The sequence below is a fragment of the Phyllostomus hastatus genome, unplaced genomic scaffold (assembly GCF_019186645.2).
Source record: "Phyllostomus hastatus isolate PE091 unplaced genomic scaffold, TTU_PhHast_1.1 phas_contig_64, whole genome shotgun sequence".
In the NCBI taxonomy this organism is placed as follows: Eukaryota; Metazoa; Chordata; class Mammalia; order Chiroptera; family Phyllostomidae; genus Phyllostomus; species Phyllostomus hastatus.
The window spans coordinates 8,044,172-8,068,294 of NW_025333928.1; the positions used below are offsets into that span (position 1 = coordinate 8,044,172).

General features: G+C 49.2%; 2 protein-coding genes and 1 pseudogene across 3 annotated transcripts; 2 read left to right on the forward strand and 1 right to left on the reverse strand.

Annotated features, from left to right (window-relative positions):
* On the forward strand, nt 1–18,139 carry RUSF1 (RUS family member 1). The gene is made up of 14 exons (XM_045848904.1): nt 1–320; nt 517–631; nt 8,559–8,604; nt 9,966–9,998; nt 10,078–10,183; nt 12,434–12,535; nt 14,289–14,359; nt 14,439–14,623; nt 14,705–14,762; nt 15,162–15,232; nt 15,919–16,062; nt 16,165–16,242; nt 16,734–16,873; nt 17,438–18,139. The coding sequence occupies exons 1-13, from the start codon at nt 21–23 to the stop codon at nt 16,829–16,831; spliced, it is 1,407 nt and encodes a 468-aa protein (XP_045704860.1). The 5' UTR covers nt 1–20; the 3' UTR covers nt 16,832–16,873; nt 17,438–18,139.
* On the forward strand, nt 776–4,569 carry LOC123825412 (annotated as a pseudogene).
* SLC5A2 (solute carrier family 5 member 2) lies at nt 16,899–23,056 on the reverse strand. Of its 2 annotated transcripts, XM_045848902.1 has the most exons (14): nt 22,900–23,056; nt 22,258–22,329; nt 22,077–22,181; nt 21,053–21,217; nt 20,630–20,735; nt 20,309–20,389; nt 19,934–20,163; nt 19,481–19,616; nt 19,139–19,246; nt 18,881–19,031; nt 18,586–18,754; nt 18,295–18,510; nt 17,396–17,525; nt 16,899–17,309 (listed from the first exon to the last, which is right to left on the reverse strand). In XM_045848902.1, the coding sequence occupies exons 1-14, from the start codon at nt 23,023–23,025 to the stop codon at nt 17,083–17,085; spliced, it is 2,022 nt and encodes a 673-aa protein (XP_045704858.1). In that variant the 5' UTR covers nt 23,026–23,056; the 3' UTR covers nt 16,899–17,082. The 2 variants fall into 2 exon arrangements, with proteins under 2 accessions (XP_045704858.1, XP_045704859.1); XM_045848903.1 differs by lacking the exon at nt 18,295–18,510.
* Between the last annotated feature and the right edge of the window lie 1,067 nt (nt 23,057–24,123).

The window sequence follows — 24,123 nt, forward strand, 5'->3', positions numbered from 1 at the left end:
ACTACCGGAAGTGATCGGGGATGGCTGGCCACGCCAGTCTTGGGGACCCGCTGTGCTCCGAGCAGTTCGGCTCGCAGGCGGCCCGGGGCTGCTGCGCCGCTGCCGACGGGAGCTTGCAGTGGGAGACCTGGGGGTGGCGCTGGTGGGGGGTCTCCGGGGCTGGTACAGTGAACCCCGAAGGACGAGATGGGGGTGGAGGGGGAGCTCCTGGGACAGCCTTTCCACCTCTCTCCCGTCTCCTGGCTGTGTTCCTTCCTCAGGGCTTTCCTGATAGCGTCAGCCCAGACTACCTGCCCTACCAGCTTTGGGATTCCGTGCAGGTCAGCGGGGCGGCATATAGCCGGGGGTACGCCGAACAGTGAGGGCCACCTCTCCCTCCCCGTTTATGGACTGCAGACTGAGCCCCACAACGGATTTGTGACGAGTGCCAGGTCACACACCAGGGAGCTCTAATATCAGAACTTAGACCTCCATGCCCCTGTGCCCACTTCTCACCCCTTTTCTTTTCTTCTCCAGGCCTTTGCCTCCAGCCTCTCGGGCTCTCTGGCCACCCACGCAGTCTTGCTAGGCATAGGGGTGGGAAACGCAAAAGCCTCTGTTTCAGCTGCCACGGCCACCTGGATAGTGAAAGGTAAGCTGGGCCCCTACAGCCTAACCTATCGCTGCTCTCAGCCCTACCATCTCTGGACCCTTCTTTTTCCTTCGGCTAAGGACCTCAGCCTCTCCTTTACCGCTCTCCCAGTGTTCTGGCCTTTGGGCTATGATCGGTCTAATTATGGACCTATACCTGATTAGGTCAGGGAGCCAGATCTCCCTAGTGCTTAGAATAGTGCCTTGTATCCTGCTAAAGAAAAAATAATAATAAGCGGATTAAGTTTTAAAGGTTTTATTGGCGTTATTCAGTGAGTAGCCACACACTGCTGGAATACTCTGGTCCCCATCCCTCACCAGCCTGCAGCCCCATAGAGTCCCTAAATCATCAGGAGCCCAGATCCTTAACTTAATCAGCCTCTCCCCTTTACGCCTGGGCTCTTTGTGGAGGACTGCATAAGTAAATAAACTGCCAGCTGCCTAGGGTGTGGGAAATAGGTTAGTACTAGAAAAAAAAATTGTAGTTGGTTCTGAGAAAAAATGAAGGAAAGGCATTTTAGATTCTGTAATACTATATGATATTATAAATAGTAACTGTAGTAATCATTTGTTGAATGTGTACAGCTTTTTGAAAAACTACGAATAAAAAATAGATACAGTTTGGTACCATGCCACCTAGAGACTGAAACAGAGAAGAAAAGGGAAACTCCCATGTGCGGGAGCACATCAGAACCCATGGCTCTCTTCACTGTTCTTTGAATTTCACTGCTGTTCCCACTGAGGTTTTAATTAGGCCAAAGTCAGGCTTGCTCTGCTCCTAGCATCAGCCTGACCACACCTCTGATGAGCCTCACTGGATCTTTGGAGAATCAGGAGGCTCCTGCTTAACATCCTTACCATTGGACTGAGCAAACTGACCAAACGTGAGTTACCTCTGGGAAGGAGCTCCCTCACAGTGCTGTGTGTTGGTGGAGAAGTGGTAGTGATCTGCAGCTTGCACAAGCCACGCTCATTATATGCCAACCTTTAAATGTGTTGACCCAGTCTTCACAGTGGCTCTGAGATACGTGTTGTCATTACCTTCATTTCGTAGATGAGGAATCTGAGGCACAGAAATGTAACTTGCCCAGGGTCATAACTGTCATAGTTAAAGGGCATGGATTTAAACCCAGGAGGTGTAGTTCAGAGTACATTTTCATAGCACCGAACTGCTTAACTTAGATCTTTTCCATTGCTCTCCTGTTCGCTAAGTGTCTGGAGTGCAGTAGGAGCCTGTGGTTGATATTTTCATGTCATTTCTAAGCACCCTAGTCTTATCACCAGCATGCTGCCTATATATGTCTTTAGATTAATTTAAAAAAATAAGACCACTTTAAAATATGAAAAAGTATCCATTTAGTTTAGAGCCTGTTGTTGATATAAAAAGCCTTCTTAATTAGAAAGAATTTTACAAATTCATTTCCATCAAACACAGAAAATTTGTATATGAGCTTTATATAAGAAACTTCCTTGGAATTTTTTGATGTGGTCATTTTCCATTACAGATCTCTTAATGGAACAGGATATCAGTTGTTATGCCTAACAGTAGTAATGCTACTAGCAGCTAAGATTTTGACAGTCTACTGTATGCGAGGCATTTTGCACATTTGCATAATACGTAACTTGGTGTCTACAGCAGCCGTATTGGATGGGAGCCATTGTTCATACATTTTTCAGAGGGGAAAGCCAAGGCACAGCAAGATTCAGTGACTTGCCTAAGATAACATAGGGCCAGGATTTGGACCCAAACTGACTGACTCCTGTGTCTCACTCTTAACACCATACTCTTTTTGCCAGTTAGGATTTTAGAGTGGAACTAAGTATAATTTGTGGACAGCTTATCCCTTACTAGAACTCAAAAGTTTCTAGATCTTACAGCTCAAGTAATTGTAAATGAGGCAGAGACAAGTAGGTAGAAATTAAGTTTCCTAGTCTCATGGACAATGTTGAATTTTAGGTAACAGGGAGGATATATGTCATTACTGCGTTCTAGACCCGACCTCCAAATTCCAGTAGGGGCCTTGCAGACTGCCTCTGATGAAGGGTAGAGTAGTTCCTCTTCTGCCAGTGACCCTTGTGTACGGGCACACACCTGTGTGGTTATGAGCACACAGTCAAAAGAAGAAAAATAAGAGTCTGGCCAGTGAGCTATCTCTCAACCAGTAAAAGCAGTCTTGCCATATTCAGAGCCACTAAGTTGATCCAATACAAGAATTAAATGAATAGGGAAAATTTTGTGTAGAATGAAATGTACTTGAAGGGAAGAGGATAAGGTGAGTGATAAAGGGAAGATAGCTTCACGACAGTCAGCCTGACGGGTTTGGCTTCTAGGGACAAAGGAGACAAAAACGGAGAGGTGCAGCAGGCTGGGTGGGAGATGTGTTATACCTGTGCCTCTGCATGAAATTGCTACTGCTCAGCCCCAGCCTGTTATGGCAGTAAGGGAAGGCAGGTCCAATGGTGCTGTGTCTTCAGCTTCTTCTGGAAAAACTGGAAATCCGATTTTTGGTAAAATGTCCCATTTTATTTACCTACCTTCAAGCTTTGTCTATGAAAGGGAATGATTCCTATGAAAATCAGGACTGTGTAAAGATTGAATGGCATATATATTTCAGGTGTCCACCAGAGAGAGTGCTTCGCAATCTCCTTCAAGTCCAGGATTGGGTAATCTAGTTAGAAGGCCTCAGTGCCTACGGATGGAGGCTGCGGCAAAGCATGAGTACATCTGGTTCTAGTGGAGGATGGGGAAGGCTGGTGCGTATCACCACCTTTCTGTGTTGTGAGAAGCTCCCAACCCCCTTTCCACAACCTAGCTTCCCTTCTTGCATCCCCCACTTAAGGGTCCATGCCCTTAAGCTTGAACAAGTTGGGAGACCTCTCTTGCTGTGTCTGTGCTTTCCAGTGCCCACTGTATGAGGCCTTTCCACTTGTTTGGTTCTCAACTGCCTTTTGTGATTCCCCTCCTGAACTTAATGACTGTTAGTCTCAATATAAGGTGTAGTCTAAATAAGGGGTAGGCAGACTTTCTGTAAAGGATCAGATGGTAAATATTTTCCACTTTGTAGGCTGTATAGTTTCCGTCACAGCAGCCTACCATTGTGTCACAAAAACATCCAGAGACGATCTGTTGCTAACCAAAAAGTAAAACACTTTTCAAAGTGAGAGGCAACAAGCATTTATTTGAAATCAATAAGAATAACTGTTTGGGATTCCTGCCTCCTCCTGGACCTTGGCCCTTGGCAGATTGTACCTGCAGGGTGGGGGGCAGCTCACTGCCCCTGCTCTGGCTGCAGTCTGACTCTGAGTGTGGCTGACGTGGCTGGCTCGCTTTTGATGTGAGGCTTTTGCCACTGCTCCCTGTGGCAGTGTTGGCGTTGGTGTAGAGGCCAACCTGAGTAGTGTACCCAGTGAGACATTAAAGATGCAGTGTTTCAAGTTGCCACGGAGCCGCTGCTCAAGTTCCAGATTTGTGTTTCCTGAGGCTCCAGGCAGGTGTTTGAGGAGTGCATGCAGGTTATTAGCCATGGTACCCAGACATCTGAATTGAAGGGGAGAATTACCTCCCTCAAGCAATATATAGATACATAGCACCTTTCCTGTCAGTCTTCAAACTAATATTAATAGGCTTAATAATTGTTGTCAAGGATTCCTTTGCTTTCTTTGGCATGCAAGGCTCCTGGCATCTGGAGGTGGGGCCAAGAAAGTAAGGCCTGTGGATGTAGGATGGTTTTCTCCTTGAGCAGCATGATTGAGAACCAGTCCATGTTGACAGGTCCGTTTGAGATAACTTTGAATGAGGAACCTGTGTAGTCTGAGCTGGAATCTAGTCACCTTCTATCCATGCAACAGCTTATTCAAATTCTTGACAATGAAGTGAAACTCAGTGCGCATATGGATTCAGTTCACATCATCAATTATAGCCCCACCTTTCACCACTGAAAACTTTCACATTAAGGGTTTTTTGCAGGAGTAACGTGACTAATGTTGGGAAGGCCTGTACTGAAGACAGCAAGCTGTTATTACAGACTGAATGTTTTCTTGGCAGGCTCATTTTACCTGTACCTCTTGGAAAACCTCAGTGCAAGACAGTTTTTCAGTGCTGGTACATTTTGGAAGTCTGCACATTTGTAGAGTTCAATAATACTCTACAGTTATTTTTTCTACCCCAAATCCACTCAGTTAATGGTTTGTGTTTTTTTTAATGTAAACATTACTGTTCTGGCTGGTATGGCTCAGTGGACTAAGTGCTGGCCTGCGAACCAGCGAGTTACTGGTTCAATACCCAGACATGGCACATGTCTGGGTTTCAGGCCTGGTCCCTGGTGGGGGACACATGAGAGGTAGCCGCACATTGGTGTTTCTCTCCTTCCCTTTCTCCTTCCTTTCCCCTCCTAAAAATAAATAAAATCTTTTAGAAAAATGTAAACATTACTGCTGTCACCTCTTTTTCCTTAGTTGTATTTGAAAAAATAGCAAAACAAGTTGGAATTTGATTTTTGTAAAAGAAGATGTCTGTTAAATCTTTTGATTTTATATAAATTTTCCTTTTTTTTAGTTTAGAATTGATTTTCTTGGGAACACAACTGAAGTTTTCAAAAACTTTATAAGTTTATCAGACATCTTTAATTTGGTCATGTCCAATTTATATAGGTTTCAAAATACTGCAGATTGGAAGCAGGGCGCTATGCAAGGTTATGGGGGGAATCCTGTGTGCAGAGTGCTCTACCAATTTATGTGTTTGTGTGAGTGTGTGTGGTTTTCAGAGAACTACTAAAAACCAACTGCTTTTTAAGTCCTCTGACAGTTCAAGTGTCGACTTAATCAATCTAATGAGTTGATTAACTGGGCCTTTATATTTAATAAACTAAGCAGCTATGTTAAATAACAATTTTTAATTTGTTGCCCAGTGTACCTATTAACATATTTAACAATCATCCGCTTAAATTTTTGTTTTGGCTCAGATAATTTCATAAGGAACACACTTTAGATTCACACACAACAGATCATTTACCATTTTTAGGATAATTGAAACTCATCTAAGAAAGTTTAGTTGACCGTCTTTACAACATTAATATTGGATGAATGGATGCCACTTGTCTAACTTCACTTGCCTGACATATATCAAAATTTTGTTTTACTTGAACAAAATAAGTTTTTTATTCAGTAAATTTAATATCTTTTGAAGAGATTTTAAAAAACTATTAAGAGTAATTTAGCAGAAATAAAACTATAATGTAGAAAAATAGTCACATAACAGTCATCACATATATTAGCCTCTGTTTAGGAACAGAAGTGGTAGGTCCAAATTTGTTCGTGGAAATAAAGGGATTTATGGAGAAGTTACGAGATAATTCAACATCGGGTCCACCAAACACTTGGCACAACTATGTACTTTCTTTGTCCCTGGGTGTTTTGCTGATTGCATGTCCAGTGATGCTCACGGTTGTGACAGCCTCAAGGTGGAACGTACTGCAGTCTCTAGCTGGGAAAAAGTTAGTCTGCAGAAAAATCTATTAAAATGGCTTATCCTTTTAATTAAGACTGCAGAACTGTTCACCTAAGTTCATATAATGGCAAGAGTCAATGCAGGTCAAGCTGGGAAGTTAGTTACAGGTTATTATTTTTCAGGTGTGATAGCATTTTGTTACCTTTGACTAGGGCTAAAACCTTGATAACTTGATTTGTTCCACCTGGGACTTCGTATCTTCTGCAAGTTGAACACACTGCTGAGCATGTCTAGGGTCTTTCTTCAGCTGATGGACATTCCACTAGTGATAGTTCGCCTTTAGTGTTTAGACCTTTCAGCCTCGAGCCTTGGATGTTCCCATGTATCTGACAGGTCAACCGTGAAGGACCTAAGATTTGATTCTAACTTTCCATGTTTGCCTGGGGTGAATAAATGATCTTTCAGAGGATAGCTTTAGGTGTCTTATATTTTGTTGATGCCCGTCCCAATATTGTTGTTTTATCTTCGGCCATATTCAAATCCAGGGCTTAATGAAGTTAGTGAAAAATTACTGGGAAAGCTGAATAAAAAAGAAAAATTTAAGGGAAAAAGGAAAGTTTAAATGAAGCTAGTTAGAATATAGTTTTGCCTTGGCTTTTGTGGCTTTCAGTTGATTGAGTGCTAGCCTGTGAACTGAAAGGTTGCTGATTTGATTCCCCGTCAGGGCACGTGCCTGGGTTGCGAGCCAGGTCCCCAGTTAGGGGTGGCGAGAGGCAACCTATCAATGTTTCTCTCCTTTTCTTTCTTTCTCTGTTTTCCTCTCTCTGAAAATTAATAAATAATTTTTTTAAAAAAGAACATAGTTTTATTCCTAACATTTCAGAATCTTTTGGTTGGTTACAAATTATGTAGCTCTATAGTTTATAAATGTCTATGTATATATGAATTGGAAAGCTATAGAACATAACAGCTGGTTAGCTAAAGTTATTGGGATTTCTACTGCAATTGCTATTGTGGAAGAAATTAATCATTAGATTAATTTTTTAATGTTTTTTTAAAAAAGAATAACTCTTCAGAAAGCATCAGCCAGAAGCCCAAATAATGTTTCAATTAGGAGACAAATGCAGCAGGTATAAGAAGGGTCAGGGGAGCAGTCACATCAATAGAAGGAAGGTATTTCTATTAGTGCCGATAACATAGTGACGCTGGTTCTGAACAATGGTTTTAATTTGCAGTCATGTAGTCATAATATCTGCTTTCTTATTATCTTTGCAAACAGTTCTTTGAGGCACAAGATTTCTTTAGTCCCAGTCCAAAGATTATTTTGCCCTGTTTTAACATGCCAAAGATTTGAGGCATGAGATGTACAAGCAGTTCCTCTGGGGTGGCAGCTCTGGCTTCATTTTAAAGTGGCTCATTTTGCTTTTTTTTTTTTTTTTTTGACAGTATAAATGAATGGGCACAGCTGTGTTCCAATAAAACTTTATTTACATGGGATGGGAGTAAAAGACAGAAAACAGTACTTGAACAACAATTAAAATTAAAAAAACAACAACAAACCAACAACAAACTTTATTTACAAAAACAGGAATTGGAGCTCACAGATGACAGTTAACTGATTCTGGGTCTACATCAGTGATTTTCATAGTGATTGCAGTTTGCTTTTACACCAGATTTGGAGCCTGGAACCATAACTTTCTGGGTCACTCTGGTATCCCCTATGTCTCAGTGCCCGGCACAGAGTAGGTAGCCAGTGTAAGCATTTATTGTGCAATGAAGGTCTGGCAGATTCCAGAGACTTCTTTTGCTCCCCCTAGCCTGAGGAGGCCGCTTCCTGTGGCCCACATCCCTGCTCTCTGTCACCACCTGCAGTTCAGGTCCTTTTTATTTATTTGTATTCTGATGACCACCTGTGAACCTACTGCCCAACCTAAGAGCCAGAATATCTGAACTTTCCACATGAGATTTCCTGCTTCTTTTGGTGGTTTAAACACTTTATTGTTCAGTTTTATTTTAGAGCTTCATGAAAAGTATGCTGTGCTGTATATAGTCTTCACAACTTTTTCGTGTGAAGTTTTACTTGAATTCATCCATGTTGATGCGAGTGGTCCATTGACTTTTCACAGCAGCTTGACATGCCACTGAATGAATGTACCAGAATTTATCTTGTGCTTCTGTTGATAAGCATTTGCATTTTTGCCAGTGTTTGCTGTTACGAACAGTGCTACAAAGATTATTTCTGGTCCGTGTCTCTTGGTGTGCATGGGTACATAGCTCTCTTGGGTGCATATTGAGCTTAGGAACTACTAAATCTAGGCACTGCTGACCTGTCATATAGCTTCATACAGCTGCATCTGTCTAGAACTTACTGTGCCAGACAGCTCCCATGGATGGTGACCCAAAGCCAAACAGCCATTTCAGTGCTAGGGTCTGCCAGGCCCCAGGGCTCTTCCTCATTCCTCACCAATGCCTCTCTCCCCAGATTCAACGGGCATGCTGGGCCGCATCATCTTTGCCTGGTGGAAGGGGTGAGTCTGTCTTCCAGCTCAGAGGCTTCTGGCCACTCTCCCTAGACAGTAGTTATGTCTGTCTCAACACTGACTGTATTTTTCAGCTTCTCCTACCAGTTTTCAAGATAGAAGAGATTTAGCAATTATATCATTAGAGCTAAGGAGTCTTTAGTTAGAGTACTCAGTACAGGTGGCTCACCCAGGGTCACCTAGCAGTGAATCCACATAGCCATTGCTGTGATCAGATTTGCCTTCAAAAGCACTAACTTTTCACAAGGCTCTGAGTTACCTTTGTTTGCTTATTGGAAGAGAAGACGGACCTGGACAGTGCATAGCCCAAAAGGAATGACGGTACTCCAGAGGCCATGGTGGAGGTTTGGACACTTAATTGGATTTTGCCAAGCTGAGTGGCGAGTGGGCTTGAGCAAGTCATCAGGATCCCTGTCTCACATGGGATCAGTGTCACCACTTCTCTAGAAGGGATTGAGGGTCTTGTGCAGCCTGTTTCCTCCTCGAGTCAGTGCTGGGCAGCCTCAGGAGTGATCGAGTGTCTTCTGTTGATTGTGATTGTGAGGTCCAGTGAGATAGTTTATACTAAGTGCTTAGTGCATTGCATGGCGCATAATATGTGCTCAGTAAACACTAGCTGCTATTAACAACTCTAACTGTGCCTCACAAACTTTTATATATCATCTCTAATTCTTCTAAAAGATTTTAGAGTAGGATTGAATGTGTACATTTTACAGATGTGAAGCAAACCTAAAGAGGAAAGTTATCCATGTCACACAGCTTGTAACTAGTGAGGTAGGATTTGAACCTGAAGCCTGTGCTCTTTCTGTGTTATCAGGTGCTTTGGAAGGCAGAGTCCTAAACCAGGCCTATGGCTCCCATATACCCAGGCTCTTCCTCCTGGACTATTTCCCCACTCGCCCTGTGATCTGAGGGGAGTCATATCCCTTCTCTGGGTTGATTATCCTGGAAAATGCAGGGGGTTATATAATGTAGTTTTTACCAGTCCAAAATATGTGGACTTCTTGCTGCGTACCCTCAAAGCAGGAGGAGGAGGGGGAGAAGGCAGAGGAACCCAAGATAGCCTCTCTCAGCAGAGGGCCGGAGAGTGGGCGCAGCCATAAGACAGTTTTATTCCTTGGTGTGTTGTGGGTTAGTTAGGGGGAAGCACTAAGTGACCACCAAAGTCGTCCCAGCTAATGGTGGCATTTCAGGCAGCAGTGACAGGGTGTCGGGATAGGTGTCTGGCTGGAGTGTGGTTTTTTCTGAGCCCTTCAGACCCTACCATGGCCTAAGGATGGCCAGCACTGCCCACAGGATGTGTTTTCATCTTAAATCCAAATTGCTAACTGACCTTTCCTCCCCAATAGGAGCAAACTGGACTGTAATGCCAAGCAGTGGAGGTGAGGAGCTGGGAGTGAAGGGAGGGGAGTCTTCTGTTACAAACATCTCTTGCCTCTGACCTCTGATCCCTTCCCCCAGACTTTTTGCTGACATCCTCAATGATGTAGCCATGTTCCTGGAGATTATGGCTCCCATATACCCAGTCTGTTTTACTGTGACCATCTGCATCAGCAACCTGGCCAAGGTACCTACACCTCTGGGGCACCCCTATACCCGATATACCCTCCTTAGTGTTGCTGTGTGGGAACTCGCTTGGGGCACACAGGGGAGGCCAGCTTGGACCCTGTGTGCAACACACCTCTAGAAGAGTGAAAACTTTCAAATGTTTCTACTCATACCCAACCATACCTTCTGGTCCTTCTTCAGCTGGACATCCTCTGGTGACTCAGGCAGTTGCAGGAAGTGTGTAGAGCCACAGTACTGGCGAGGGAGCTCTGAGCTGAGAGGTAGAGGGTTGCTCCAGTGCCAACATCTTGGGACCAGCTCCCTGGCTATTTTTCTTTCAATAAAATATTTTTGAGTGCCTAATGCATGTTTGGCATGGAATATGGGCCTTCCCATCTTTGAAAGAAAGCAACACAAAATTAAACAAATATGTATAGAATTACAGCTCCAGATATTCCAGGTGAGAAGTATATGGACAAGAGGGTTCAGCAGGTAATCTGGTTGGTGAGGAGATGGAGCAGGTCCTCTCCTGGGGATGGGTCCTGAAGAATGAGTTTAAAGTGCAGGGTGGGTGTTCTGAGCAGAAAGAACAGCGTGGGTCAAGGTCCAGTGGCAAGACAGAGCATAGAGTGGATGGTGAGGCTAGAGGGGCAAGTGGGGTAGATACAAGCTCTTCATCTCTGTCAGGCTGCTCACCCTCATGGTTCCTTCAAGCTGGTTTCATCCAGGTGAGGAAACTGAAGCCTAGCAAGGTTCGGTGAAGAGTTCAGCATGTCTTAACCACAGGGTTAAGGACCTGGTGCAGACTGAAGACTCTTAAGAAGACATGTCAGACCCATCTCAAAGGCCCACGTATCTGTTTCTCCTCAGGGCACTACTGACATTCATATGCACCAGTTCTTTGTGGTGGAGGACATGTGGCCTCCTGGCCCATGCACTAATGCCTTGAGCATCCTCTCACCCCCCAGGCCAGGAAACCCCATAGAAAATCACTACTGTGAACCAAGGATTGAGACCCCTGCCATGTTTCAAATTCTGCACTACACCTTTTGGGCCTCAGTCTCTTCATACAAGGAAATAGAACAGAGCCATAAACTTACTCCGCCTCACGCCTCTCCCCCAACCCTCTGGAGTTCTGGTCTCAGGGCCCAGCACCTCAGTCCCCCAGGCACATTAACCAAAAGCCTGGCTGTCATCCATGCCTTTTCCTGCCCCCTCACCTGTCACCCTCAGCTAAATCTCGATTTAGTTCTGTTATTTTCCCTCCTGAATCTCTCCAATGTAGTCACTCGTCCATCTCCATGTCACCTTGTGTTTCCTCCCTACTGAAAACACAGCTGCTTCCCCAGTAGTCTCCGCCCCCATTCTCACCCTCTTTGATCCTCAGAGCGGCTCAGTAGTCCTCTTAAGAGTGGAAGTCAGATCAGGTCACCTCCCTGCCCCGTTGCTCTTGGGACAGAGTTTAATAAGGCTTGCAAGATTCCAAGTGACCAGGCCCCTGGTCATTCTTGCTCATTGGTACCACGTTCCTCTTACCTTTGAGCAAACTGTTTCCTCTGTCTACATAATAGCTTGTTTCTTTTTTATCATCTATTGATTTATAAGCTTCCTGAGGGCAGGGGTTGAGCCTGTATTATATCACTTAAATCTGTGCCTGACATCTAAAAAAGGTTTGATAAATATCAGATGAATGAAGGTGATCAGTGACTCCCATCAATAAGCTTAAGATCGTAGAGGGAGAGATCCAAACCTCTGTGGGAGAGTTTGGAGGTCAGGATCACCTTTGTGGGTTTTGAAATGGCCTGGAAGACTTAGATCTGCCTTGATTGGGGCAGGAAGAGAGTGGAGTGTTAGTTGTGGCAAGCAGAGTGCAAGCATAAACTTCAAAACCAGACTGAGCCTGGGAACTCAGCAAGGGGGAGGATGCAGTCAACGTAGAAGTTGGAAGGCAGGGAGTTCTGGGCTAAGAATGGCCTTTGGGCCTCCACCTTGGGGAAAGAAATTGAGTATCCTTGGAGCCGGGTCCACAGAGTGGTGTGGCAGGCAGAACTTGAGTTTTCTCCTGGAATTAGACAGGAGGTGGGTGGAACAGAAGTGCAGAGTGAGAACCAGCACCAAGGACAGCATTGCAGGGTTTTGCTGCAGGGTTGCCTGAGGCCTCATTTTTTTCCAGCTGGGTTGAACCATTTACTCGGCCCACCCACAGAAGTGCTTGTGTTTTCTGAGCTCATGGCCTCTCTCACCTTCATTCCTCCCTTTCCCTACCCAGTGCGTTGTGAGCGTGGCTGGTGGGGCCACTCGGGCTGCACTGACCATGCACCAGGCCCGGAGAAACAACATGGCTGATGTGTCAGCCAAGGATAGCAGCCAGGTGAGCAGCAGAACTGGGGGAGATGGTGCGAGGGAGCATGGGGTGGGTAGGCTTGTCAGGCTTGCTCACAATTTGGGAGTGTGGGCAGAAGCAGCTGAGAGCTCCTCAGGGGAGAGGTGGGAGACATGCAGAAAAATGCGGGTGCTCCCTGCTCTGACTTTCAGGTTAAGTAATCAGGTGTGAGGGCACAGGCTCTGGTGGCAGTAAGTCCAAGCTGATCTTCTTAGCCTTTACCCACTGCCCAAGTGGCCAAGAATGAGCCCGAGCCCTAGCCCTCACTCTCTCTGGGCCACAGCCCCACTCTGGGAGGGGAATGTTCTGATCATGTGAGGCCCCACATGTTAGAGCACTCAGCAAGTCAAAAAGTGCTGGGCTTGTGAGGTGCTGGGGTCACTGACTGGCCAGAGGCATCCACTCAGCAGTTTAGCAGGCCTTCTGGCCCAGCCACTCCCCTGACCAAGGGAGCTCGGAGTAGGGATGTCATCTCCCCTACAGGCTGAAACCTACAGGTATTGGGTCCCCCATAACCCCATGTGCTAAGTGCTTATGTGCATTGCATCATTATCTCTCACACCAACCCTGTATTTGTTGAGCATTAACCATGTATTTCATTTGTATAAACTCCTAAGTTCCTATAGTGCTCTTGTCAGGTGCTATTCACTGTTGTCATTCTGCCAACAATGAAGTGAGGCATAGAGCGATTCAGTTTCCCTGGGTCCCCTCGGACACATCCCTTCCCTCAGGAACTGGTTGGACTAGTTCTTCTCATGATCTCTCCTGTAGATTGTTAGGGAAGAAGACATAAGTACAACCCAAGCCTTGATCTTTAGGATCTCCCAGCATTGTTCCTACCATCTCTCATCTGCTCTTTCCCCAAGCCCTCAGCCCTCCCCCATCCCGAAGCTGTACTTTCCAAGGCTCCAGGGCTTCCTCAATCTGCAGAAGCAGTACCACACCACAGGGGCAACCTGGGACATGTTCAGTCCTGCAGCAGGCCCTTGATTTCTGCTGATGTTGCTGCAAGACAAACTGCTCCCACTAGGGAAGAGGCGGTCCCTCTGCACCTGAGCTCCCAAGGTTTCCAAGGTCCCAGTTTACTATTGCACCCACAGCCTCTATTTCCAGCTCACCTCCTCATCCGGATGGCTGGGTAAGAAAAGCTCTCCAGCTTAAGGTCCCCTCTGTGCCAGGACCAACTCTCCTGAAGACCCCAGTAGTCAGGGGCACCAATCCACATTCCTCCTCCCTCATGATAAATTGGGGGCAGGCAGCCTGGGGTCCTTTCTCCTAGGGTGAGCTCGGTTAGGCCACCTCAGGCCATCAGAGCGATTTTAAATCTTGTGCCTTTCTTCCTAGGCCATAACTTGACCCCTTTGTAAAAGTGTCTGCTATTAATTGCATACCCGGCAGTTACTAGGGGGAATTCAGCCTTTTTTAACCACAAAAAAAAAAAAAATGCTTCCCCATTCTCTGAACATTTCCTTGCCTAAACATAGGGCTACTCAGGTGACTCTTACCAAACAAAGAAAATGTTTTCAAGGGCACTGCATCTGCCTGGACAGAGAAGCAGCTGGTATTTTTTAAATGGCAGCACACTCACTAAAAATGTTAAAAATTTAGTAGGCACCCTCATCAGCGTAGTGAGACCTGGGTGGTTCTGGGGCAGGGAGGAACGTTGTGAAAGGCACTCAAGGCTATTCAGTCTGGCCTGCAGGGGAGTGCTCCAACTCCCAAACCCTCTGCCACCTTCCAGGAGACGCTGGTAAACCTGGCAGGGCTCCTGGTCAGCCTCCTGATGCTTCCCCTCGTGTCAGATTGCCCTAGGTAAGCTGAGAGCAGGTGTGGGATGGAGATGCCCAGCTGGGCCTCTGCCCCTGCTGACCACCTCACCCTTTCATTCCAGCTTCAGCCTCGGTTGTTTCTTCCTCCTCACTGCCCTCCACATCTATGCCAACTACCGGGCAGTCCACGCCCTTGTCATAGAGACCCTGAATGAAGGCCGGCTCTGGCTAGTCCTGAAGCACTTCCTTCAGAGGGGTGAGGTACTTGACCCCACTTCAGCCAATCAGATGGAGCCACTGTGGACAGGTGACCCAACCCCTTGCTCTCAAGTCCTATGTCTCTCAGTCTGTCCCTCTGCCTGGGACTCCTGACTCCAACTTCCCACAGGTTTCTGGCCATCTCTGTCTCTGTCCTTGGGAGTCCCCCTACATCGCTTAATCTCCAGGTAAGTAGCCCAATATCTCCCACTCATCACTACTGGTCTCCCTGCCCCACACATGCGCCTTGTTCCCATTACACAGTGGCCTCCCTTGACCAGGCTCACCTCTGCTCTAGGTTTATTTCCACTGAACAGACGTGGAGTCATTATGGGTGCTTGAGTGCAGCTGGGTGTGTAATGTAGTGAAAATATAAGGGATATATTTTTTAGATGAAGGAAGAATGGGTGGGTGGGGTAAATGGATGACTAGATGTGGAAAGAAGGGAAGGTGGCTGTGGAGTGCATGGGTAATGGCTAAGGGGTAGATGGAAAGTGGGTGAAGGACAGGTGAAGTATGGACAGTTAACAGGTGGCTATTCACTCCTGTCTTTGCTTTCTCCTCCCCCACCGCACTCTTTCCTTCAGTGTCTTTGAGCTGCAGCAACTGGTTGAGGGACACCGAGAACCTTACCTCCTTCACTGGGACCAGTCACAAAGTAAGTGCACCATGTTCTCCCAGCCTTAGGCTCGTCCACCTGGGGTCAGCCTCTCATTCCTCCAGCCCCAGGGCCACAAGCCCTGGATGAGCTCTGGACAGTTTGGAGTTCACCTGGTGTCCTGGAGGGAGCTCTAGACTCAGACTTGATGCATTCGAATTAGAGCTGCATGAGCCATAAAGTTCACTTTACCCCTCTGTAAGTTGTAGCTAATGATACCTGCCTTATTACCTGCAGTGTTTTTATGAGGATCAGATGAGGTGGTTATATAAAAGCAATTTGTATATTGTGACACACTTACTTAAATTAGTTTATGACCTTTAGTTATCTCAGGGGGATCACCTTTCCCTCCCATCCAGAGTCACTTCTTGAGGAAAATAGTACTCGAGTTTACTAGTCTGCTGGTCAAATGTTAAAAGGTGCTTATTCTCACTAGCCATTACAGACATGCAAAATAAACTCACCTTGGTAAGCTGCTGTGAAGTTGCATTTGGAAATTGGGCATTTTGGTTTGGCCAGAGCACTGGGGAGCAATGGGAGATGAAGTGGGAAAGGAAAGGGTGAGAGATGGCCTTCCATGCCAGGCAAGGGCCTCGGGGGGCAGACAGACAGGAATGAAGCAGGTGATGGGGTCGAGTGTCTGGGGAGTGGCCCTCCCTAGTACCAGTCTGTCTCTGGGTCTCCAGACCGAGTACAGGTTGTTCTGAGCCAGATGGCAGGCCCTGAGACCATCCTAAGGGCTGCCACACATGGGCTGCTGCTTGGAGCCCTGCGGGAAGATGGGCCCCTCCCAAGAGAGCTGGAGGAACTGAGGAACCAAGTACGGGCAGGTAAGAGCCTCACAATCTAGACTGTTGATAACTCCAGGTGGGGTGGAGAGAGGATGTTCGGCCTGGGGACTCAAGAACTCCTGGTTCTGCACCCCCATCCAGGTCCTAAGAAAGAGAGCTGGGTCATCGTCAAGGAGACACACCAAGTGTTGGACAAGCTATTCCCAAAGTTCTTGAAAGGTAACATCTTTTGTGCTCCTTGGCCTCTGAGGCCTTCTCCCCAGGGGCTGTACCTACCTCCCATCACCTGGGAGGTGGTGGACCTGGGTTCTCTGTGAGCTTAAGTCTAGGCCTCAGTTTCCCTGTCTGTAGAATGGAGAGGTTAGGATGCTCCCTGAAGCTTTGTCAGTGTTGAGTCTCTCTAATGAATCCCAGCTGGCACTGAAGAACTGGGAGTGAGAGGAGGCTTACAAATGCAGGTGCTGATCTTTAATTTAGCACCTATTCTACTCCATCCCTTTACCATGTGGTAGCTCAATGAATTCTTGCTGTAACCAGATGAGGTTTTAGCCTCATTTTATGCCAGAGATCACCCAGCAGAGGCAAGGGAAGCCTGAGCAGGGCATAAAGCCTCCACCCAGCCTGTGCCGCTCCTTACCCCTCTCTCCAGGGTAAGCCGACTCCTGTCCAGGAGTCCCTGTAGTACTGATACCCCCATGACCTCTCCCCAGGACTGCAGGATGTGGGCTGGAAGACTGAGAAGCACCAGCTAGAGGTGGATGAGTGGAGGGCTACATGGTTCTTATCTCCAGAAAAGAAGGTCTTGTGAACAGCCCACGTGGAGGGCCAGATCCCAGGTTAAAAGCCTGAAGTAAGAACACTTTGACTAGAGCAGAGCATGGGAAAAAGGCAGTTTTATTTTTGCATGGGGACCAGCTGTGGCTGGTTGGCAAGGCCTCAGTACATAACTGCCAATCAGATGGATTGGGCTCCAGGCAAAGACAAATTAGAAGGGGAACTGTGGCCTTCCTCCTTCCCTCCTGCCCTGGCCATGATCATGGTGTCCCAACACAGTTGGCCTCAGGCATAAAAGCCCCAGAGGAACATGGCCACGGCCATCATGAGCAGGGCATTGAAGTTGACCACACGAGCCCATCTTGGGTCCTCACTGATGTCCTCCAGCTGCCTGGTTGCTGCAGCCACCTCCTCCTGCGTCGGGGGTGGGGAACTACCTGGCCCACCCCTGCTCATTCCGCAGAACCAGAGCAAGCATTGGCGAAACAGGCCTGGTGCTGGGGATTGGGACTCTGGGGAAAATTGAAGCCCTACAGTTAGTTTGAGCGAACTTGGCTCCCCCAGCTCCATAGTCCCACCCCCTGGGGTAGTGCCTTACCCTCCATCTCTACTGCATGCTCAGCATGCCCATTCTGTACAGGGGTTGAGGCTGGACCTTCTGCCTCATCGGCATCCAGGTCCTCCCGCTCCTCCTTGCTGTGCCGGAGACTGAAAACCAGACGGTGGAGCTGGGGAAAGGTGGGAGCAGGGACTGAGTGGGCGTTCTGTTCCCCCAACCCCACACCCTGGTGTCTCATCCACACTAGCACTTCCTAGCCTCTCTCTGTCCAGCCTGCACACCTAGCCCAGGCTCAGCTCAAACATGATGTATGGCTGCCTTTTGCTCTCAGGCTAAACCCAAGCTCCTCAGCTGGGTGTTTAAAGCTCTTGGCCCTGCTTTATCACCCCAGGTCTCCTGTCTGCACCTAAGATTGTAGTACTTTAGACTCCAGTCTTACAGTCCTGCTAACAGTGTCCTTCATGTGGATATTTGCTCATATTTCCTCCTGTTGCCTTTCCCCCCACTTCACCTGTGGAGGCCCGAGCCCATCCTTCAGAGCTTGGCTCTTTCATCCGGTCCCCTACCCCCACACCCAGTCAGCTGTGCCTCTAGGCACTTGCCCTGCAGCAGAACAAGACCAAGCCCTCTTGTGTCCCTCTCAGCCACCAATCATTTCCTGTGTTTTGAGTCCCAAAGGTCATGCCAAGGATGTAGGGGGCTTTACCACTTCCCTCTACAAACTTTTTTCAAGCTACCTCCCCCAAACCACCTAAATAAATGTCACTAAATTAAAAAAAAAAACATTGTGCTTGCTTTGCAAATGCAGCTTCAAACTGGACCCCCAGCCTGCCCTCAATAGTCCTTAACAGAAAATCAGGACCTCTCCACTGGTGTACCTGGAAACAAACTGGCAAACATGGTACCTGTTTGCTGCCTGTCCAGAGGCTGCCACTTACGTGCTTGCGCGGGATGGGTGCTGTGCACAGTGAGACTACAAGAGTGAGGAGGCCAGAGCAGACAAAGAGCACGATGGCAAAGTAGAGGTAATGCACCCCACAGAGGAGAGCTGGGCACAGGGAGGGTTGAACGCAGCTGCCAGAGCCAAAGGAAAACTCCGGAATAAGGCGCGCCAGACCCATCAGCAGGCCCCCAATCAGCCCCCAGAAGGCACCCTGTGGGATAGAGAGCATCAGCCATCTCCGATACCCAAGCCCTGCACCAAGCAAACAATGTACACACATGCTCACTTTCTCATTGACGCGGGGTACAAAGAGCGCCAGCACGAAGACCGCGGACACAGGTGGCGCCAGGTAGCTGGAGACTGACTGCATATAGTCGAAGAGCTGCCCGCCCTGTGCTGCCTGCACCACAGGCAGCCAGGCCACCGACACTGCCACGATGAACACCACCCAGAGCCTGCGGTGAGCAGCCATCAGACTTCACCCAGGACCCCATTCTTTCCCTAGCCCTACCAGTGCTTCCTGTCCCCCTCCCGGGCTGACTCATGGGTCAGGAGGTTGGGGGTGGGGACTCCAGTCTCACCGTCCTACTAACAGCAACTCGCGGTCCCCTGCACGAGGCCGCAGGCGCGTGTAGATATCCATGGTGAAAAGTGTGCTGCTGCTGTTAAAGATTGAGGCCAGCGAGGACATCAGCGCAGCCAGCATGACCGCCAACATGAGTCCACGCAGACCTATGGGCCAATGGGAGCAGTGAGGGTGCGGACTTGGCGATGGGTGATTCCTCCCGGTGGCAGTCTCGGGAGCATGGGCAGGGGGCAACCTGGGTGCTCGCCCTCACCATTGGGCATGAGCTTCACGACGAGCCGTGGGTAGGCGATGTTGGAGCAGCCCACCTCAGTGCCGCACACGCGCTTACACACCTCAGGCACCACACATGCCACTTCGTCTGGGGGAAAGGGCAGGACACAGCTAGGATGCGTCCGGGAACTTGGATCCCTAAAGTGGGGCTGAGAATTCTAATGGAGGTGAGGTGGAATTCCTGAAAGGAGGTGGGACTGGATGACCGAATTCCCAAATCTTAGGACTGCAATGGATATAGAAAGCAGGCACCCGGATCCTTACACAGAAAGGGTCTGGATGCGGGACAGTACCCTTGGTCAGGTCAGGGTGCATATGTTACCTGGGTAAAGGATGCGGCTGATCATGCCCGGCATGACCATGAGGAACATGGGCATCAGCTTCAAGTAGCCGCACAGGATGCAACCTGCCTTGATGTGGGTCAAGTTCTTCCCCGCCAGGCAGCGCTGCACGATGACCTGTGACCAGGAGCGTTCAGCTACCTGTAGCCACTCCCAGCTACTCTACCCCTCAGGCCTTACCTCAACTTGCTCCTGCCTGGCTCAGGGCTGCAGTAATTCTGCTCCATATACAGCCCTGGCCAGTTGGATCCAACTTCCTGGAGTTTAGCTCCACCCAGCCAGGGTCCTTGCCCTGTCAGACCACGCCTTGACCCAGCTCTCACAGCGGGTTTCAGGCTCCACCCACCTCAGATCCGTGGGCCCCGCCCCCAAGTGCGCACTGTAGTTCTGGTTCTGCCAGAGCCTGGCTCCGCACCTAAGCCCTGACCACGCACCTGGTCACTGCACCAGTACCAGCCAGAGACGATGGTAAGTCCCAGGAGCAGAGCGGGCCACGGTAGGTCCCCCGTGACAGGGTCCCGGAGCAGATGGTAGGAGTCGGGCCGAGGTTGGTAGCAGGAGCTGGAGATGTTGCCCACCGCCGGATCCTCGGACACCGTCAGCGACGTCATTGCCCCCAAGTATTTGTCGAAAAGCCCCGAATACCCGCCCACCTCGTGGAAAGCTGTGTGGGCAAGACCATCAGGGGACCTGGCACCCTGCCAAGACCCTCCCTACGGCCCACATGCCTGAGACATGGGATGTCCCAGCTCCCAGAGTGAAAGCCCTGTAACACGTGACCTCCGTGCCCCTCCCCCCGAGGGACATACCGTAACCCATGAGGATGAAGGCCCCCCCGAGAATAACGAACGTCTGCACGGTATCGGTGTACATCAGCGCTGCCAACCCTCCTGCAATGGTCCTGGGTCAGTGGGGACAGCCCAGACAGGCCGTTCCTAGTACAGACGCTGTCGTTTTAATATGGGAAAGGTGCACCTTCCTGGAGAACAAATTTCCAAAACGATGGCCCATTTCCAGCCTCATGCACTCAGGAAACAGAAGGCAGGGCTTGGTGAGCAGAATTTGCCTGAGTGACGCTCTTATCACATCTCCCAAGCCTACTCCCTTCCCCAAGCCCCTGCCACAGCCACCTGTCACAGTGTAGACCATGGTGATGCTCAGGAGCGCAATGACGGAGGCATAGATGTTCCAGCCCAGAGCCTGTTGAATGAATACTGCCCCGGAGAACATGTCCACCTTGGGGTGAGCAGAGAGCACGCAAGTCAGGACCCAAGGGCCAGGGCAGGGCCCCAGGTTCATTTCCTGCCCAGACCACAATCCTATGGTGGCCATGCCTCAAAGGTTCCCTCATTTTTCCACGGCCTGGTCTTCGCAGGACCCACCCACTGTGGCCATGGCTCCAGAAATCCGTGCCTTCCAGGCCCTGCCTCCATCAGGATCTTACATCCATTTCTCCTTGGACCCGCCTCCTCCAAGGCTTTCTAAAGACCTTGACCCAGTGATCCCGCCCTTTCAGGGACCACAGCCTGGTTCCACCCGCCGCACGTGCGCACCGAAATCTTGGTGAAGATGTACAGAAAAAGCGATAGCATGGACAGGTAGAGCCGAATACGGTGGCCACCGAAGCGCTTGCGTAGGTACTGCGGCATCGTAATGACTCCAGCGGTCAGATACACCGGCGCAAAGAGCCAGCCGAGCAGCAGCACCACAAACAGCGCCTGTGGGCACAGTGCAACAGCTGAGAGTGACTCCCTGAGATCCTGCCCTGAGCACATCCCTGTTCCCCAACCCCCCCTCACCCCCCGCTGGAGTATGAGAGACCTTCACTCCATAAACGTGCTGTTCTAAAGTCCTCATTGGGGCCCAGAGGATAAAAATACAGACGATATCTCTAAGCCCTGGGCATTAAGGAACATGATCTTGACACCTTGAGCCCTTAACTAGAGCCCTCCTTGCCTTTCCAGGCCATGAACCCTAGCCAGTCCTTCCCAAGATGGTCCCTAACCCCTACCCTCAGGTACGTGAGTCCAAGCACAGCCCCCTCAGCCTGACTCCAGCCTCTGCCAGGAAGGGCTGCTTCCACTCTCCTCTCCATTCAAGAAACCACCAAGGCTCAGCTTGGAGGCCTCCTCCAGAAAGCTCTGAGCTCAAAGTCCTTATTTCTCCAGCTTTCCAAGGTGAGTCTCAGTCCCAGAGCTTTGTCTCCCTCCCACTTCTGCAAGGGGCTTTAATTTGGCCCAGAGATCTTCATTGGGCCACAACTTCAGAGGGCATAAGAACAAGCACTTCACTATCTTTGAGGCTGTTCACCCCACTTCAGATAGGAGTAAATCAAGGCCACAGAAAGTAGCGGCTGGTCCAGGCTCAAACAGCAAGTCAGGAGCAGGACATATCCTTATCCTGGAAGTGGTCAGTTCCTACATCCCTCTGCCTCCATGCTGGACATGTGATCCTCATGAAGCCCAACCCCACCCCACAATCTAGCCTCACATTCTCTCTGCCTGGAGCCCACTTAGGCATTACCCTTCCAAAGGTTCCCACTGGGGGTGAGGGTTATTGGCAAAAAGGGGGCCTCACGTTCCATTCAAATCCAGCCACAGCCAAGCCGCTTGCAGCACCTGTCCCTGCAAGGCCCACAAAGTGGCCACTGCCGATGTTGCTGGCGAAGAGAGATGCCCCAACCTGGGTGACCAGAGGTATGAGTGAGCCAGGCTGCTTCTCTGGGCCCCCTCCCACTTCACAGCCCAGCCTGTCTCACCGGCCACCACACCATGCTTCGTCCTGCCAGGAAGTAGCCGCCCACGGTGCCTCTGTTGGTTCTGCACATGGACTGGGAGACAGGAGTTGGAGAAACCTGGGCTCAGGGCATATCTCTGGACCTCATTAGCCTCCTCAACACATTCCTCAGCCTTGTTTCAGGCTGAAGATTAACCAGTGCTCAGTTCCCCTGACGGTTCACAACCCACCCCCACAACCCCTTCCCAGGCACCAAGAGCCACCCACGCCCTAATCTGGTGTCCAACTACCCAAGCCTGAGTGTGACTAGATTTGGCCTGACTTCTCTGGGGGCTTTGGATCAGGCCTATGGGCTCTGGTCAGCCATAATGTAGACAGGGAAACAGAGGAGTCATTCAAAATGCTGTTGCTGAGGAAAAGTCTAGCCCAATCCAAAAGGGAAAAGACAAAGAATGGGTGTTGGTTAAGCCTCCCTGAGGCTATCAAAAGACTTACCTGTGAGGGTAGAGGACAGTGGAGAGACTTACTTGCTCCTTCTTCCCCAGCCCCTGGTTTCTCCCTCAAAGATCGAGGCATCCTACCCCTGTTGCTACCTGAGGTCTCCCTGAGACTTCCCCCTATGCACCAGAAACCTGGCCCCCAGCAGCACCCCTCAACTTCTCACCCACAAGCCAACACCAATGACCAGCAGGAAATAAGCAGCAATGACCAGGATGTCAGCAGGGTTGTCAATTAAGGCCCTCTGCTCCCCCAGCTCTGGTGGCAAGCCTGCCTCTGTGTGCTCCTCCATTCTGGCCAATATCTGCCTCTCAAGGGACCAGCCCTTGGATTCTCCCAGGGGAGAGATTAATGGTTACCTCAGGTGCAGTGAGCTGACAAATCACCCAGGCCTTGTCCCCTCTCCCTGGCTTTGTTTAACTGAATCAGGTCACATCAAGACTGAAGACTGGTCTTGGGGAGGTGGGCCCTTTCAAGTTCAGGAACAGTCCTTCCTGGGCCTTATCCCCCACCCTTTCCCCAGGGCCTCAGGCTCAAAAGCACTTCATCCCCTAAAACTGCCTACTTTTCAGCCTTGACCAAGGGAGCCTGGCTGAGCCAGTCCACTGGTCCTGACTAATCCAGAGGGGATCACCTTCCAACACTAACCTGACATTATCACACCCCTGCTCAGAAACACTCCATAGCTCCCCATCACACTCAGGAGGAAGCAGAAGCTCCTCAGCTTGATGTTCAATGCCTGCCATGCTCCAATTCCTGCCCAGCCTTTCCCTTGCTCCCATACCAAATCTAGAGTTTCCTTCTATTTCCTTTCTACTCCTTTGTTCCGCTCAGCCTGTGTTTTTATGCCCCCAAACTGTTGCATAAGTTGTACCTTCTGCTTAGAGGCCTCCCTGCCTCCCAAATGGCCAACTCCTACTCAGTCTTCAGTACCCAGCTCATGTTACCTCTTTAGGAAACACTTCTCTGACTCTTCTGATGCAGTTCCAAGTGCATAGTATGGCCCTTGTCTGGGTCCAGGTCTGTTTCCCAAAAAGGCTAGAGCCTCCCCAAGAGCTGGAAATGATCCAATTTATCTCTGGCATTCTATTGCTCAGCACAGGGCTAGATACAAGAAGGGAAGGCATTGCTGAATATAGCTGTACCTCCCTCTGCCTTTCTTCAGGAACTGACCAGACTTGGAGGTCTGACTACGGCAGTTGGGTTTGTGCCTGAGACGGGGAATATAATGAACTATGTTTAAGGAGTGCCTTAAAAAGCAGACCCCAAAATGAGAATTGGAGTGCAAGGGCTTTACCGGGGAGGTGATACCAATAAGGGCTGTGAAGGGGCTGGGAAGTAAGAAAAGCCAATAAAGAATGTGTCCACTGACAGGTTACCGCTGTGAACA

Bases quoted from the DNA above. Each gene is read 5' to 3' on its own strand.
- RUSF1 (XM_045848904.1), top strand. From the start codon at position 21: ATGGCTGGCCACGCCAGTCTTGGGGACCCGCTGTGCTCCGAGCAGTTC. The intron at 12,536-14,288 runs GTGAGCAGCAGA...GCCACCTTCCAG, and splicing joins CAGCCAAGGATAGCAGCCAG to GAGACGCTGGTAAACCTGGC. The intron at 14,360-14,438 runs GTAAGCTGAGAG...CTTTCATTCCAG, and splicing joins CTCGTGTCAGATTGCCCTAG to CTTCAGCCTCGGTTGTTTCT.
- SLC5A2 (XM_045848902.1), bottom strand. From the start codon at position 23,025: ATGGAGGAGCACACAGAGGCAGGCTTGCCACCAGAGCTGGGGGAGCAG. The intron at 22,182-22,257 runs GTGAGACAGGCT...CTGGTCACCCAG, and splicing joins GAAGCATGGTGTGGTGGCCG to GTTGGGGCATCTCTCTTCGC. The intron at 20,736-21,052 runs GTGCGCACGTGC...GCTCACCCCAAG, and splicing joins ACATCTTCACCAAGATTTCG to GTGGACATGTTCTCCGGGGC.